Genomic DNA, 18,789 nt, shown 5'->3' with positions numbered 1-18,789 from the left:
ACTTGACAGGTGTGTTTAAATGGTGTAACGCACCAAAGCTACTCAGGCACCACCTGGAAGGACAAGGGCGGCAGATGCGTGGGAACACCACCAGCTGGAAGTTCCCCTTCAAGCCACGCACCATCCTGATTTGGAACTATATCACTGTTCCTTCACTGTCACTGGGTCAAAATTGTGGAACTGCTTTCCTAATATCACTGTGGGTGTACCTACCCCACATGGACTGCAGCGGTTCAAGAAGGCAGCTCACCATCACCTTCTCATGGGCAATTAAGGATGGGCAATAAATGCTGGCCAGGCCAGTGACGCCCACCTCTCATAAAACAAATAGAAAAAACAGTTATATTTTCACTGTGACCATGAAAATCCCTGAAGTACTTATGTATGGCTTGCTGATCTTTTCTCTGACTTTAGATAAGCATTGATGTAATGGGTTTGAACTGTTGAATCCAACTCTTTTTGTTGAGTCCAGCTTTATTCTGAGGCCAGCACTATCCTCTCAAAATCAGCTGCAAAAAATCCCCTTTGTGCTACTAATCTCCTTGAACTTGTTCTCACCACCATCTTCCCATACAGATTCAAATGTGATGATTATAAAGATCCTTAATTCCTGTGAAAATTTCTGCTCTTAATGCATTTATTTACCCAGCAGCTGTTCTGAGATTTTGAAAATTGTTGGTTAAAAATTTGTCTAAATTGTGGTATTCCTTACTTGTGCATGGAAGATGGCAGCATGTAGCGTGCTGAAAGATAATGAAGTTCAGATTATTTTTTCATTATGCAGAACGTTAACTACCTTTTCTGTCAACTATTCTTCAAGTTCACAGGCACTAGTTTTGTATGAAAAATGCATGTCATGCCACAGTATTTCATGTTTAATTTAAAGTTCCGGTGCTGATTATACATTTTCCCTCCCTCAGAATTTTTCCAAGAACATATTTGCAATTTTACAATCGGTAAAAGCCAGGGAAGAAGGACGAGCACCAGAACAGAGACCCCCACAAAACGTAATACAACCGGTAAGATGATAAAAAAAAAATTCTCTCTCCTTCCTTTCAAGGAGGAACAAAATAAATTGTGCTTGACTGAATGAATTAATGTTTATCGGAATTTAGTTTTGGAGAATGTATACTCCCCCCCCCCTTACCCCTTTGTGTATCCAAAAAGATTAGTTAATTCCTTTATATTTGGTTAAGTAGCCAACACTATACTATAACTGTCTTATACTTATTGTTGGTCATGGCAGATGTCTAAGTATAAAAATGCATTTTCGTGTTAATATCCAAGTAATAGTCGAAGTGGCTGTGCATTTGCTGAGTGGGTCCTTGGCTGTAAGAGCTGAGCAATCATTAAATGTCTTCCACTTCTACTTTTTTGTGAATTTTATATTTCATTTCAAAATAATTTTATAATACTTGCTTCAATTTTTGTGTATTATAGGACCCCGCACTGCGAAATAAACAGCCTATTCCAGCAGCATACAACAGATATGATCAGGAAAGATTTGCAAAGAAGGAAGGTAAATATGCATTATTCCTCAACGTGTCTCCACTCCCCCCAATTTCAGATCCCCAAAAACGCAAAAGCATAGTGACCTTTCAGATTTTTATTTGCAGCCTGGAATATTTGGGCCCTTGCGTTGAGCAGATCAGCACTGCAAAGGTGATGGTCAAAGAAATGCTGTTTGTGTTTATGTAAAATTTATTCAGAAAAGCTAAAACCAAAATAAAATTTTAAAATATAAATTTGCAACACAAAGTGCTGCAGTAATCAAAAGTTTTACTGTGTAGGTAAATGTAGTTAGTTGAGGGAATTACATGTGCTGTGGATAAAGGGGAACCGGTGGATGTATTGTACTTAGATTTCCAGAAGGCATTTGAAAAGGTGCCACATCAAACGTTATTACAGAAAATAAAAGCTCATGTTGCAGGGGGTAATGTATTGGCACGGATAGAAGATTGGCTAGCTAACAGGGAACAGTAGGCATAAATGGGTCATTTTCTGGTTGGCAAGATGTAGCGAGTGGTGTACCACAGGGATCTGTGCTGGGGCCTCAACTTTTTACAGTTTATATAAATGACTTGGATGAAGGGACTAAATTTGCTGATGACACGAAGATAGATAGGAAAGTAATTTGTGAAGAGGGCATAAGGGGGCTACAAAGGGATATAGAAAGGTTAAGTGAGTGGGCAAAGACCTGGCATATGGAGTATAATGTGGGAAAGTGTGATATTGTCCACTTTGGCAGGAAGAATAAAAAAAAAAGCATTTTATCTAAATGGTGAGAGATTGCGGAGCTCTGAGATGCAGAGGGATCTGGGTGTCCTAGTGCAAAAAGTTAGTATGCAGGCACAGCACGTAATTAGGAAAGCTAATAGATTTTATCATTTATCGTGAGGGGAATAGGATGTAAATGCGTAGGAGGTAGTACAGAGAAGATTTACTAGACTAATACTTGGAATGGGCGGGCTGTCTTACAAGGAAAGATTGGACAGGCTAGGCTTGTATCCACTGGAATTTAGAAGAGTAAGAGGTGACTTGATTGAAACATATAAGATCCTGAAGGGTCTTGACAGGGTGGATGTGGAAAGGATGTTTCCCCTTGTGGGAGAATCTAGAACTAGGGGTCACTGTTTAAAAATAAGGGTTCACCCATTTAAGACCGAGTTGAGGAGAAATTCTTTCTCTCGGAGGGCCGTGAGAATGCTCATCCTTAAAAGGCGGTGGAAGCAGAGTCTTTGAATATTCTTAAGGCAGAGGTAGATAGACTCTTGATAAGCAAGGGGGTGAAAGGTTATCGGGGGTAGATGGAAATGTGGAGTAATCAGTTCAACATGAATGGCGGAGCAGGCTTGAAGGGCCGAGTAGCCTACTCCTGCTCCTAGTTTGTATGTAAATTTCCATGACTTTTAGTTATGCTTGATATGTCAGGTAACTTGAAGGTAATTTACATTCCTAATTGTATTTAATGCAAAGCCAATCTTTGAGTGCATGATTCATCAGAAAAAAACAATGAAACGTACAGAAAGTTTTAACGAGTCTCTCAAAAACAGGTTTATGACAGGGTGTAGCCAAGCATGTCAGTTTTATAGAAAAATTATTTTGTATTTTCGTGATTTAACGCATGAGATAAAATCACTTTTACATTTTGTGATATATCTGCTATTTTTATTCCTTTTTTTTTGTCCAAATAGAACTCTGGTCGGCTTGTGGATTTGCTTGTTGCTGTAAAATATTGTGTAAATTAAAATGTCCTAGTTTTTCAGGGTTTGGGCACATGAATACTTGTCCTTGATGTAGAATAATTATGTAGAGAATCAATTCATTGTAACAAACTATTTTTTTTAATTGAGAAAAGTCTAGTCTCTTCTACTTTTAGGAGTAGCTATTTGATTGCAGTGTCATTCAGTGCAGCATGCCCTTTATATAACAGTTATATTTAGCACCTGGATGATGAGGTTAAGGAAAAGGGCTTTGTACAGGCCCTGTAACACTCTGAAGTGACAAATGAAGAGTAAATCCAAGTGCTATAGTAAGACAGTTACAGAATTGTGAAGAAATTTGCATCAAACACATGCAGAAATTGATGAGAAAAACCATGCTTAAAAATGATTTACAAGGTTTACCAGCGAGAAGATCGTTTGAACATGTTTGGCATGATGGTGATGCATTTTGTTAGGAAGAACGAGGAGAGATGATGCATACTAAATGGTTCAATATTAAAGTAGGTGCAAGAACCGAGACCTTGGGTGTTTTGTGCACCTATCTTTGAAGGTGGCAAGACAAGTTAACAAAGCAGTTAATAATGCATATGGTATCCAGGACTTTATAGCTAGAAGCATAGAGTACAAACACCAGGAAGTTATGCTAAATTTATGTAAAACCTATATTGTTTAGTCCCAACTGGAGTATTGTGCCCAATACTTGCACCACACTTTAGGAAGGACGTGAAAGCTTTGGAGACCGTACAGAATGGTTCTAGGGATGAAGGCTACGTTTGTAGATTGGAGAAGCTGGGATTGCTCATCTTTGAGCAGAGAAGGCCAAGAGAAGATTTGATAAAGGTGTTTAAAATCATGAAAGATTTAGGTAGACTAGAGTAAATAAAGAGAGACCGTTTCTAATGGCTATAGGCTCGATGACGTGAGAGCTCAGATTTAAGGTGATTGGCAAAAGGGCCCAAGGTGACTTGAGGGAAAACTGCTTTATTCAACAAATGGTTAGGATTTGGAATGCGTTTCCTTATAGGGTGGTGGATACAGATTCAATAGTAGTATTCCAAAGGGAGTTGCATAAATACTTGAAGGAGAAAGAAAATTGCAGAAATATGGGGAAAGAGCGGGGCAGTGGAATGAACTGGATTGCTCTTTGGAAGTGCTGGTGCAGATTTGATGGACCGAATGATTTCATTCTGTCCTGTACTGTTATATGATTCTATGACTGAGAAAAGAGGTCTTTTGAACAAATGAAAATATAACCAACTTGAATCCAGTGGACAGATAATATCCCTGAATGCATTATGAAATAATTTTACTGCTCATGAAGGTGAGCAGAGATCTTGTTAGCAAATGAAGCTTTCTTTCTTCCTAATAAGAACATTAGAAATAGGAGCAGGAGTAGGCCATTCAGCCCTTCGAGCTTGCTCAGCCATTCAATGGGATCATGGCTGATCATCTACTTTAACACCATTTTCCTGTACTATCTCCGTATCCCTTGATGATTTTAATATGTAGAAATCTATCGATCTCAGTCTTGAACATACTCGACGACTGCGCCTCCACAGCCTCTGAGGCAGAGAATTCCAAAGATTCACCAGCCTCTGAGTGAAGAAATTCCTCCTCATCTCGGTCTAAATGGCCTGTCCCTTATTATGAGACCGTGTTCCCTGGTTCTAGACTCCCCAGCCATGGGAAACATCCTTCCTGCATCTACCCTGTTGAGCTCTAAGAATTTTTTATGTTTGAATGAGATCACCTCTCATTCTTCTAAACCTCAGAGAATAAAGGCCCAGTCTATTTAATCTTTCCTCATAGGACAGTTCCTCCATCCCAGGAATTAGTTTGATATCCTTTTTTTGCACTCCCTATGTGGCAAGTATATCTTTCCTTAGGTAAGGAGACCAAAACTACATACAATGCTCCAGCTGCAGTGTCACCAAGGCGCTATATAATTGCAGTAAGACCTCTTTACTTCTATACTCAAATCCCTTTGTAATAAAGGCCAACATACAATTTGCTGCTTTAATTGTTTGCTGTACCAGCATGTTAGCTTTCAGTGACTCATGAACAAGGACACCCAAGTCGCTTTGAAGTTCAACACTTCCCAACCTCTCACCATTTACAGAATACTCTGTATTTCTGTTTTTCCTATCAAAATGGATAACCTCACATTTTTCCACATTGTATTCCATCTGTCTGTATTGAGCTCTCCCAGATCATGGATACCAAAACCAGATGCACATCAGACTTTGTCCATGTTGTCCCAGTGGTGGGCATCAGACTCAAAAGAACGTGGTTGTCTGCATTAATGTGTCCTCCCGCTGCCGCTGCTGCCCCCACCCCCCCCCCACCCCTGGCCCCAGCTTTTGTAAGTGAAATTGGTGTTGCATTGTGCATATTTTTATGGACCGTCTGCTAAGAGCTTGGTTATGACTGTTCACAATCTGTTCAGATATGACTCTTAAAATCAGTGAATTGCATTTTAATTTCATTCTGTTAATATGGCCTTAGTCCCTCTTTCCTCCCTCTTTTCCATCCTCCCTTTATTTCTGACTGGATTATTTGACCCCATGCAATGCCGATACTGCAATGATGGAAGAGCTAAATACAGCAGATACTGGAAATCCGAAATAAAAACCAAGTTGTGGAAGTACTTAGGCTTGGCAGTTTCTGTGGAGAGAGAAGCAGTTAACATTTCAGGTCTGTGACTTTTCATCAGACTTGCCATTTTGAAAATTGGAGGTCAAGGGAGAGACAGCTACCTGCCTGCAAGTGATGGGTAGCCAATTAGGCCAGTTAAGGGCTGAATAAAGCTCCTTTCCTGCACCAGCTGGAATTTTCAGGTTGGCAGGTGGGCTCCACACTGTGGCCAAAACACAGTCAGTTACATGAAGCAACCTCCTTGCGGTAGTGGGGGAGGGGCCGTGCTTCATCCTTCTTGGGACCCCCCACCCCACACCATAGCGCTGGCCACTGGTCTGCCCCTCCACGATTATGGCCAGGTCGCTATGGCCTTAAAAAAAAAAGAAAATTCTTGCCTGGTCTTCAGAGGTGCCCTTTATTTCTATGTAGGAATCAGCAGCTCCCACCTTGGCTGGTGGGGCTGCTGATGTGTCATTGCTGGACAGCCTCATAGGCCCTCCAGCCTCGGGACCTCGTCTGCCATCCTTAATTGGACGGCGAGCGCGCTTCCTGGTCACTCATTTGTTCTGGCGCTTGAAAATTGCAATGGTGTGTTGAGCAGCTGCTGTTTGGGGTCGGAATCCGGAATTGATCCTGATGTCTGGGTTCCAACCCTGGAATAGAAATTCAGCCTCATGTAAATGTTCAGCCATGATCTTATTGAATGGCAGAGAAGGCTTGAGGGGCCACATTACCTACTCCTCCTATCAATTTCTTAAAGCGGGGAATGTAAAAGGCATGATAAAAACCCAGGATCTGGGCTCCACATTGGGTTAGTCTTAAATTTCAGATACATTTTCCTGTGTTTGATCGGTAGGTAAGTTTTACTTTTTTGAAATATTAAAAGCCAATCTCAAAGCATCAAAAACTATAAGGCTGTTTAATGAGCATTTGTGGTGAATTTGTTGAGAAAAGGAAGAGAAACTAATCATTTGTACATTCTTATGGTTGAGTACCATATTGCATTCTTGGGTTTGCAATTCTACTTTTCAAATTCGGAAAAGCCCAATTTAAATGCGGTCTTTTTTTTTTTAAGTATGGAAAACTGACTTTGCCAATGAATTTTGATTGGAAACGTTTTATCATGATGTAAGCATTAGTCTTCATTGTACAGGCCATTCAAGTGGAATTTATTTTGTTTTCCGTAATATCCATGTTCAAAAACATGGGCAGTGTATATTTTACAGTTGGAAAATCATATGGGATGCATGTCGAAATGACTGTTTTCTAGCAGAAGGGTTGTTGACCATTCCAAATATTTTATCTTGTGCACAAGTTGCTTGAAGTCTGCACAATCATACTTGCAGTTGAAGTATGCTTGCAGTATAAACTATTAAGTTCTGAGCCCATTTATGTATTTGGAGGGACACTAATTCAACAAATAATTGCCCTTGACAATTAATGAAGTTGCAGTATGTGATTAGTATTTAGTTGAGGTAGAAATAGTAACTATTTTGTAGACTTTACGGGGATGGAATTAGTCATCAGTGTTAGTAAAGCAGGCAGAAGCAAATCAGCAGCCCGCTTTACGCGCCGGCAGATTTTCTTTTGATAGAAAAGAATATTGGGCTGTCTATTCATTGTCTGCAGATTCGTGCTGCTGCCCAAGACCACATTCGCCCCCCCCCCCCCAAATTATCATAGGCCTTTGACTAATACATAAACACAGTAAATCTAAATGCAAGTGCTATATGGTCAAGCGCGGTCATGGGGTCCTTTTTTTTTTAATAAAAAAAGGAAAACTACATTCTCTTTTATCGAATCTTGAATATTAGGTTGCAAAACAATTTAGCATTGAGTGGCTAATGGACATAGCAGCAGAGCAAGTTAGGTGTATTCATCTAAATGCTGAATCATCGCAAGTTTGCCCAGTAATGAATGAAGGCTACACATAGAAAAGATCAACATAGGAGGGTAATTTGAAATTCAAAAATAACCTTCATGTAGGCACATTTGTTTATAAATTTCAATTTGAGTCTACAAGCATATTGTTACGTCCAGGTGAGAAGGGGTCTAGGGGTTCTCTCTCAGCCTTTGCCTGGTTTAACTGTAACAGGGTTTAATTTTAGAAATACCATGTTTTTAGCTCCCCTTCAGTGAATCCTTCTTCATTGCTCCAATTGTAAGGCAAAAAAGATCAGGCTGGTTTCCTTAGATTTATTTATTTTTTATTTTATTTTTATTTAGAGATACAGCACTGAAAAAGGCCCTTCGGCCCACCGAGTCTGTGCCGACCAACAACCACCCATTTATACTAACCCTACAGTAATCCCATATTCTCCACTACCTACCTACACTAGGGGCAATTTACAATGGCCAATTTACCTATCACCTGCAAGCCTTTGGCTGTGGGAGGAAACCGGAGTACCCGGCGCAAACCCACGCGGTCACAGGGAGAACTTGCAAACTCCACACAGGCAGTACCCAGAATTGAACCTGGGTCCCTGGAGCTGTGAGGCTGCGGTGCTAACCACTGTGCCGCCCCGAGAATTAAACAAGGTGGAAGTTTATTAATCTTGAACTCTAATCTAGTTAATGACTATGAATATGCGATAAAGATGCAGATAGAGACAGAAAAAGTAGAAAAGAATAAAAGGAAAATGTTTGAAGCAATAAATGGGTTTCTATTTACTGTCCTTTTGAGTTTGATGTGGAATCTTTGGTTGCCAGTAAGTCCTGCAATTCGTTGGGGCCCAGTGCACGCTTCAACTTGTTTCAATGTGGGAGTCTTTTCTCTTTTGAGGTTTATGTATCTTCTCTGGGTCCAGTGGCTTGGGAGAAAGCGGGAGAGACAGCCAGAAGAGAGGCTTCCTTGTTCCAGATTCGGTTGCAAAACGCTAGTCTGTTCCTTTCTGTGTGGCACAATTCAAAACTCCAAGTTGAGCAATAGGTTAGTCATGTGACTAACTGGTTTAACCAGTTTGTGGATTTCAAAGCTCTTAGTGCGGTTGGGGAGGGGTAGTAGTCTCTTACCAACAAGATGTGGAACCATTGCCCAGACCAGTCTCTGTTAATTGAATCAATGAGCAATTCTTTTGTCTGTCCAAGCAGTGTCTCTTATTATGCAAATGTTCTTCCAGCCAAGTGTCTGGTGATCTTCAAACAAGTAATTTCTTCACTCCAGCAACAGTTTAAAATCAATGTTCATATGATGGAATTAATATGCCTCATTCTTGGAAGGATGGCATTACCCCTGAAATAATCAAGAGTGCCAAGCCTGCTATACCCAGCACTCCATAAACTGCTTTGCCTGTGCTGGGACAAGGGAGCAGTACCTCAGGACGTGCGCGATGCCAATATCACCCTCCATCAAAACAAAGGTGACTGCGGTGACTGCAACAACTACCGTGGAATCTCCCTGCTCAGCATAGTGGGGAAAGTCTTTGCTCGAGTCGCTTTAAACAGGCTCCAGAAGCTGGCCGAGCGCGTATACCCTGAGGCACAGTGTGGCTTTCATGCAGAGCGATCGACCATTGACATGCTGTTCTCCCTTCGTCAGATACAGGAGAAATGCCGCGTTCAACAGATGCCCCTCTACGTTGCTTTCATTGATCTCACCAAAGTCTTTGACATTGTCAGCAGACGTGGTCTCTTCAGATTACTAGAAAAGATCGGATGTCCACCAAAGCTACTAAGTATCATCACCTCATTCCATGACAATATGAAAGGCACAATTCAGCATAGTGGCACCTCATCAGACCCCTTTCCTATCCTGAGTGGCGTGAAACAGGGCTGTGTTCTCGCACCCACACTGTTTGGGATTTTCTTCTCCCTGCTGCTCTCGCATGCGTTCAAGTCTTCAGAAGAAGGAATTTTCCTCCACACAAGATCAGGGTGCAGGTTGTTCAACCTTGCCCGTCTAAGAGCAAAGACGAAAGTACGGAAAGTCCTCATCAGGGAACTCCTCTTTGCTGATGATGCTGCTTTAACATCTCACACTGAAGAGTGCCTGCAGAGTCTCATCGACAGGTTTGCGGATGCCTGCAACGAATTTGGCCTAACCATCAGCCTCAAGAAAACGAACATCATGGGACAGGACGTCAGAAATGCTCCATCCATCAATATCGATGACCACGCTCTGGAAGTGGTTCAAGAGTTCACCTACCTAGGCTCAACTATCACCAGTAACCTGTCTCTCGATGCAGAAATCAACAAGCGCATGGGAAAGGCTTCCACTGCTATGTCCAGACTGGCCAAGAGAGTGTGGGAAAATGGCGCACTGGCACGGAACACAAAAGTCCAAGTGTATCAAGCCTGTGTCCTCAGTACCTTGCTCTATGGCAGCGAGGCCTGGACAACCAAGAGTCAGCCAAGAGCGACGTCTCAATTCATTCCATCTTTGCTGCCTCCGGAAAATCCTTGGCATCAGGTGGCAGGACCGTATCTCCAACACAGAAGTCCTCGAGGCAGCCAACATCCCCAGTTTATACACACTATTGCGTCAGCGACGCTTGAGATGGCTTGGCTATGTGAGCCGCATGGAAGATGGCAGGATCCCCAAAGACACATTGTACAGCAAGCTCGCCACTGGTATCAGACCCACCGGCCGTCCATGTCTCCGCTTTAAAGACGTCTGCAAACGCGACTTGAAGTCCTGTGACATTGATCACAAGTCGTGGGAGTCAGTTGCCAGTGATCGCCAGAGCTGGCGGGCAGCCATAAAGGCGGGGCTAAAGTGTGGCGAGTCCTAGAGTCTTCGCAGTTGGCAGGAAAAAAGACAGAAGCGCAAGGGGAGAGCCAACTGTGTAACAGCCCCGACAAACAATTTCTTCTGCAGCACCTGTGGAAGAGTCTGTCACTCTAATATTGGCCTTTATAGCCACAAACCACTGACCACCTCCAGGCGCTTACCCATTGTCTCTCGAGACAAGGAAGCCAAAGAAGAAGAAGGGGGGTCTGTATGACAATATCAATATATTCATAAATCTGAGTGACTTTCAGATACACTTCATCTTTAGGAATCCACACCGCAAGTCAGATTTGAAATGCAAACTGCAATGTAGGCTTTTGGCTTTGGGAATAGTGCTTCATTTTTTTTTAAAATCTTTGCCTGTTGGCAGAAACAAGTATGGTGAAAGTTTTTGTTCGAGTGCATAATATTTCTGGACCATTTCAGCACTGTGGACAGAATTTCACAGCTTTGTTTACTTGTGTTTAACATTGCAACCTTCTTAAGGCTTTGATGCCACTTACAATGCTTAAAGTTGGCTTTCAGAATTGCTCAAAATTCTTTTATGGAGCACTGCATAAGTTAAAATCTACATGCGCTAACTACACCTAAACCTATCTGCTTGCCACATTTTAATTAGACTTGTAGCCATTCAGAACTTGAGTAAGATGGCTATAAAAAGGGCATTTTAACTCAATAATGGTGTGTGGTTATTTTTTTTTAAAGATACCACCTCTATCCTTTAAGCTAGATGCTGTTTTAATGTGCAATACAATGGTAATTGGGTTGAACCAATTCTGGTTGGTAAAAGGCAACCTTATGAATATTTAACATGTTTGACATTCCCGAATGACCATTTGTACATGGTAAGTGAATGCATGCAAAAGGGCAATGAGTTTTTGAGTCCCTTCAATCATAATCTGTTGAAAGATGTGACAGCTTATTTTGGTATACCTATAGTTTCACTTTTATAGTGTCTGCACATTATTTTACAGCTTCCTCTTCAAATGCATTTGAAGATCCTTTGTTTTCACTGCTTTCAGTTAAGCATAGTATCGAAGAATGACCCCTTTTCGATAGCAAAGATACCATTTTAATTACTTGAGATAGAATTTGTCGGAAGTCTTTAAAAGGCTTTTCTGTTAGAGACACAATTATTTTAATGGTACTGTATTTTAATGGGATAGTTTCAGAATTACTTATTATTGAAGATCATTTCCGTGAGCTGTAGGACAACAATGTCGCTGTTAAAGCCAGAAAATGGCAGTTTGATTTGCTATAATTAGCTGAGTTATCATGCATCAGTAAAGTGAAATTAGAAGGGAAAGGAACTCCAGCATTGGCTAAAAAAAGTACAGATGTAATGCACAAATTTTGAGCTGTAGTGTTCCAAACAATGCACACATGGGCTGTCTTAAAAGCAAAGGCTAAACAGAATAACTGGATATTTGAAGAAGATTTCTTATTAGTCTGAGAATGAATAACACTGCTGCAGGAAATTGAAGCTATATTTTGTTTCAAAGTGGTATTATTTCAAATGTCTTTGTTTTGTTCGTGGGGACATAAGAGCCCTGAATTAATTATGTAATGGTGTGTTTGGGTATAACTTAAATCATTGCAACTTTTGGCAGACAGTTTTTCTGTTTCCAAACACAATCTTATTCATGAAGACAGTGGTCTTTTATTAGTCACAACTGTAGAATGTAGCTAGATAGTAATGATTTATAGTTACAGTTGCCTTAGCAGAAAGCTGATGCTGTGTCACAGTCAATTTTGTAACCTGAGGGTCAGTTTCTGGGTGTTCTCATGGGACAACTGTAGTCAGTAACACTGGCTGGAAAGGCCGCATGCAATAATCAATCAGACCCAACAAATTTGAAGATTCCATCTTGAATTTGTAATGGGTGTGTCAAGTGATTTCTTTTATGAGATTTATAATGCAATCTATGGAGATCAAAAAGTAAAATTTAATTGCTCTTGGAGAACTTGCTTCACTGTGGTAATAAGAAGGCAAATATGTGAGATGCATCTGTTTGTAAAAGTGCTTAAACATTACCATCTACTATCTACATCATTCTCGCAATCGTTAGATGGGTGCCGTATTCTGATCTGTTGTGTTAAAGTGCTTCCGCCTGCTCAAAATATGGTGTCTCTTGATTTGTAAATTGTTCACTTTTCTGCTGTCTTTTGGTAAGCAAGGTTAAAGCGTGTGGAATAATTGGACCAAGCTTTGCAGATATAATTCAGTTCCAATTTTAAAGTCATGAAAGCTGTTTGTATTTTTATATTATAATTGTGTGTATTTATAATGAAAATGACCTAAGCAAACTAGTTATGCTGTAATTATACACCTTTCTATCATTCTCTCTGCATCTCTCTCATCCTCTTTCATGCATCTCATAATAGATTTTTCTGAAGTTGATAGAACATTAAAGGTGTGTAATTAGACATTTTTCCTTGACAAACACACTGAATAAACTCCCTATTTAAAAAAACTCAATTTTAATTGATTAGCACATGGTTAAAAAATAAATAATTAAAAAGAATATATATAAAAAAAAAAACAAAATAATGGGGTTCATGATCTGAAATTATTGAACTCAATATTGAGTCCAAAAGGCTGTAGAGTGCCTAATCGGAAAATGAGGTGCTGTTCCTCAAGCTTGCGTTGATGATTGCTGGAACAGGCCGAAGACAGAAATGTGGGCATGGGAACAAGATGGAGAATTAAAATGGCAAGCAACCGGAAGCTCGTGATCATGCTTGCGGACCGAGCGGAGGTGTTCTGCAAAGCCAATTTTCAAGTACTCCTTGTGAAAATACAAATAATTGTAGGTGCTTGTAAATTCTGTGGACATTTTCAAGTAAGTTGCATGCAAGTTGGAGGCCCTGGGATGAAGTATCTGAAATTGTTTGGCATATGTGGAAAAACATTTGACAGATGTGCCTGACACTAGCTATATAATGTAGAGATTGCCCCAGCTGGCCTCCGAGGTCTGGTCAAACCATTCATGGACAATATGTAGATTCATAATGTGGAAGATGAGCTGTATTTTATTGTCCTTTTAGTATTCTAAAGTTTTTTTTTGTGTCATTCTGATATTTTCTTAAGACAGTTTGTGGCTTTAGGCCTGAAACATCTGATCTGTGTATGTTAAATTCAGTAAGCAGGTTATTGCAAATGGAATTATTGTTAGCCTTTAGAATGTATGGTACAGAAAAGTAGGCATATTTTGGTTTATGTGGTTAGGTTTACTGTGGGGTGGGGAGGTGCGAGGGGAAGAGCCGTTCACTGAAACTTCTATTAGACCATTGAAAGAAATAATGCAAGTAAAACCCAGAAATCATAACTTATGCACTAGAGTTTTAAAATTTCCCTTCAGTTAAAATGACTGGTTTAATTTCTGGGTCTGATTTGTGACTACTTTATCTTCTACTTTTCGATCCACTAGAATCTTTCCAAATCTAATAAACTTTTAAAAAGAAATATTTAACAATTTCTTAATTTCTATCTCCATTTCCTTTTAAACGGCTAATATTTAGACCTGGTCCACTTTAAAAGTTAAGAATATTCAACCACTTCTATGAAAACAGGTGCAAACAGGTGATTCACTTCGCATTGCATTAGTGGTAACTCATCTGTATGTGTCACGTGTACTGTGTCTATGTAATCATGTTTGTCTTGATTTCAGTTTTTGACAAAAGTCAGTGAAGGAAATTTATCATACCTGCGATAAAGGTGTATCTATTTCTCAATCAGGCCTGAGAGAGCAGGGCATAAGTTGTGATGTCAAAAGCAGGGATGTGTTCCTGAGTTTTTAAATTTTGAATGTTCCCATTGGACAGTGTGTGCAGTGATACGCAATTGGGAACCCTAACAATGGTCAGTATTCATTGAAATGGAACTGGGTATGGGTTGCATATTGTGTTATTGTAATGAGAAGGTCTTGTACAAGAAAACAAAAAATAGGAGCAAGAGTAAACCATATGGCCCATCAAGCCTGCTCTGCCATTTCATACGATCATGGCTGATATTAGGCTTCAACTCCACTTTCCCATCTGTTTACCATAATCCCTTGATTCTCTGAGACACCAGGCTTAAATGTATTCAACGATGGAGCATCCACAACCCTCTGGGGTAGAGAATTCTAAAGATTCAAAACCCTTTGAGTGAAGTAATTTTAATTTCTCATTTCAGTCCTAAATGGTTGGCCCCTTATCCTGAGACTCTGCCTCCGTGTTTTAGATTCCTCGACCAGTGGAAACAATCCCAGTGTCTGCCCTATCCAGACCCTTCAGAATCTTATGTTTCAATGAGATTGCCTCTTATTCTTGTAAACTCCAGAGAATATAGGCCCGATTTACTCAGCCTCTCATCACAGGACAGCCCCCTCATCCCATTCAGTATGTGCTCCCTTCATAGGCACCAATTGAAAATCACATTTTAAACCATTAATGGGCTGAGTACTGACTTGAAAGACCAGCTGGTTACTGTATTGGCAGCCAATTTTCACTTTAAAACCGCCTCATGATATATTAAAATTTGACTCAGCAGAGAAACTGACTGGGGAAGACATTGGAAATGTATCGTGGGGAGAGAAAAACTATTGGCGCTTAAGGCCTCTGCAGACGACTATAATGTGAATCTAACATGATTAATATTTTTACAGTTTTGTAGGTTTTTATTTTCTCCTCCCTCCTCTTGGCCAGGAGGCTCAGAAGAGTATCCTTGAATCACTGTGTTTCTCTTAATGCTCATTCCAATTCTACACTGTCTGTATCTGCCAAAAACACACTACTTTTTTTTTTCTCAATTACTTTCTCCTTCACCCAAATTGACATTCCTTTTGTTTTGTTCCAACCATCCCTTTTGTAAACTATATCCTTGCACTTTAATCATTCACTCAACGCCTCTAATGTTCCAATTGCATTATACTTCTGTGTTTTGCTTCCAATTCCATTATTTATTGCATATCCTGCCAGTATCTGTATTAAAACTATTTACTTTCCATTCTCTCTTATTTTACAATTTCTTTAGCCAGTCATTCTCACTTGCTATTTTACCTGTAATATGTTACCTTGGGGTCCATGCAGCTCACTAACCCACAAATTTAAAACAAATGTCCGGAGTGGATTCTCTGATCCCACTTGGGCAAGATGCAGCTCATCTCTCCTCTACAATTCTGCTTTCCCCAGAAGCAGTCCTAGTTATCTTAAAAATCCAACCCCTTTTTGATTGCCATCATCGAACCAACTACTTGTTAATCCCTAATGATCTTATTCATAGCTTTGTCACCTCTGCCAAAGACTGTTAAAATCTCAAAGTACATTTAAGTCTCTTTGTAAAATTTCCAGCTAAAACCTCCTCTTTCACTTCTTCCTTTCTCTTTCTTCACTCTTGCTCACATTCTCTTTCTTCACCTCCCTATCTTGTGCTGTATCCTTCAAAAGTGGTGTCAAAGGGCTGGAGGATTGCCAATGTTTCACCCCTGTTCAAAAAAGGGGAGAGGGATAAACCTGGCAACTGAGGTCAGCCAGCCTAACACCAGTGGTAGGGAAACCTCAAAGGACATAAATCTTGGACAAAATTAATTGGCATTTGAGTTAATATGGGCGGCCCAGCTTTCGCAAACATCTTTGTTGGGTTCCATGAAAAATGTGTCTTTGAGAGAATGACACCTAACCTCCTACCTCTTGCATATTTCTGATATGTCGATGATATGTTTGTTATATTTGAATCCTCAGCTGCGTGCAATAATTTCCTTGCATTTTTAATAAGCTCCATCCTGCGCTCAAATTCACCTTTGAAATGGAGCAGTCAAATGAGCTCCCTTTCCTGGACGTACTAGTTGAGAAATCTGTTAAGGGGTTCTCTACTTGGTCTACCACAAACCTACCTTCACTGGTCAAGATACGCATTGGGATTCTTACAGTTCCTCACGCTATAAGATTGGCCTTATCGGCAACCTCGTAAGTAGGGCCCGAGCCATTTTCTCACCATGCAAGCGTAATGCTGAAATAGGGTGAATCAGAGACATCCTGTGTGGCAGTGGCTACCCTGATCAGATCATTTCTCATTGTAGATAGCGCAAACTTATGAACGGGCCTAAGGCCATCATTTACGGCCCTGAAAAGTATCCAGTCTACCTCAAATTACCCTGGAAGGGTAATGTATCCCAAATATTTGAGCAACAGGTAAAGCTAGCTGTTTCATTCTGCTACTATGCAGTAGCAACACGTGTGGTGTTCACCATTAACAGGATGCTGCCGTCAAACCAAAAAGGCATCCTGCCGATCGCACAAATGAGCAATGTCATATCTGAATTCTAATGCCAGAGTGATGCTAGGCCGTAAGACCAAAGACTGGCAGATTGTATCAAACAACATGTCCTTCCGCTGTTCGCAACGGGCAAGGTACAGGCCGTACGCAACTAGCCCGTGCTTGCAAAACTCAAAACGCAGTGTCCGACATTAGATGGGGTTCTGTGATTGGACAACATTTGCTAAATAATCCGCAGTGTGCTAGGAATTAACCTGACAACCAATTTAAGATTGTCAGTAGGGCTCGCAGTGTGGCACATTTGTGCTTACTGGAAGCTACATATATTAATATACAGGACCCTGTTCTTTGCAGACAGAAAGAACATGTACACGCATTGCGCCTGTTTCAGCTGAAAAAAATAAGTTGCAGCCTTTCGCTGGTTCATTCCTCAGGGCAATGCCTTGACTAATCAGAGTCGAGCTGCCTGGTTTAAATTTCAAACAAAGCTTGGCAGTTAACTGTCAGTCAGCGTAAACTGGTGCATCCTCCATGACAACGCCTCTACCAATCAGAGTTCACTTGCCAAACAATCAGCACTCTTCTCATGTAGTATAAGTTGTTGTTTTCCCTTACATTGGTTATTCTTGCATATTGTCCTGATGCATGCAAGTTGAAAAGCTTCTACAACATGTCTCTAGTTTCAGCAATTTTTTATTTTCTTAAATATGATTTGAGAAAGAGTAAAAAAATGTTTCTTAATGAAAAGGCCTAGATGTACCGAAAGTGAATTTTGGCAGGCTGCTTGACCAGAGGGCATATCACAACTGAGCTTGATCCTGTCTCAGTTAACTTCCACACTTTTGACCAGGAGTCACTGGTTACAAATCATGAGTAGAAGCCCTTCCCTCGCCAGGGGTTGCTAAAGTTGGCCTCTGCATCCGAAGTGCTGTCTCAGCACATATCACCACTTGAAGCCATACTGAGTCATTGAGAAGCCACAGTAAACTGTGTCCAACTCTGGGTATCATACATCAGGAAGGATTACAATGCCTTGGAGTTGGTGCAGAGATTGACTAGAGTAGGACGAAGGGCTTCCATTATGTGGAGAGACTGGAGAAGCGGGGATTGCTCTCGGGAGAGCAGAGAAGATTAAGGGGAGATTTAATAGCGATCCTCAAAATTGAATGATTTTGATCGAATAGATGGGGAGAAACTGTTGCCAATGGCAGGAGGATAGTTAATCAATCATAGGACACAGATTTAAGATAGTTGGTAAAGGAACCAGAGGGAAGATGAGTTTTTTTTTTTATAAACACAGTAGGTTATGATGATGTGGAATGCACTGCCTGAATTGGTAGTCGGCGCAAGTTCAGTAGAAACATTCAAAAAGGAACTGGATAAATAATGGGCAACTGAAAAATTTGCAGGGTTATAGAGAAAGAGCAGAGGGAGTGGGACTAATTGGATAGCTCTTTCAAAGAGCTAGCAAGGCATAATAGACCAAATGATCTGATGTACATTAAGATTTTATGATTATCTAAACGTGAGATAGGGATGACTAGCGATGGAGGACTGTTTGAGAGATTGATTGACACAGAGCCAAGGCACCAGAACTGGAAGTAGAGACAGTCAGCTGGAAAGGGAAGAGAGCCACAGGCAGTTTAGTATTAGTAAGTGAGAAAAGGATTGCATTTGCAAAGAACACGTGGTGATATAGTCACAAAAGAGAGTCGGGAAATGGAAAGCAGCCCAGCGAGTGAACGAGAAGCAGCTTCCCTGATGAGACCCTTACACAATTTTGAAGAACAGGTTAATGTTCCTCCCTCAAGCAACAGCATCCAAATCTGACTAACTAGTCATTCATATCCATAACTTGATGGGAGCTTGCGGTGTACAAGATGGCTACTATGTTTGTCCACGTAACAGTCGCTTTGCTCAGTCATCTGTCACATGAAGCA

General features: G+C 40.7%; 1 protein-coding gene across 1 annotated transcript in view; it reads left to right on the top strand.

The window, feature by feature from the left end:
• Positions 1-18,789, top strand: part of cdc73 (cell division cycle 73, Paf1/RNA polymerase II complex component, homolog (S. cerevisiae)) — a 455,163-nt gene that overhangs the window by 91,539 nt on the left and 344,835 nt on the right. The window contains exons 8-9 of the mRNA XM_068037710.1: positions 921-1,019; positions 1,441-1,519. Coding sequence (XP_067893811.1) covers positions 921-1,019; positions 1,441-1,519 — 178 coding nt within the window. The remainder of the gene's footprint in view (positions 1-920; positions 1,020-1,440; positions 1,520-18,789) is intronic.

Source organism: Heterodontus francisci, chromosome 8, assembly GCF_036365525.1.
Source record: "Heterodontus francisci isolate sHetFra1 chromosome 8, sHetFra1.hap1, whole genome shotgun sequence".
Taxonomy (NCBI): domain Eukaryota; kingdom Metazoa; phylum Chordata; class Chondrichthyes; order Heterodontiformes; family Heterodontidae; genus Heterodontus; species Heterodontus francisci.
The sequence above is the reverse complement of the archived record's forward strand: the minus strand, read 5'-3'. Positions and strand labels throughout refer to the sequence as shown.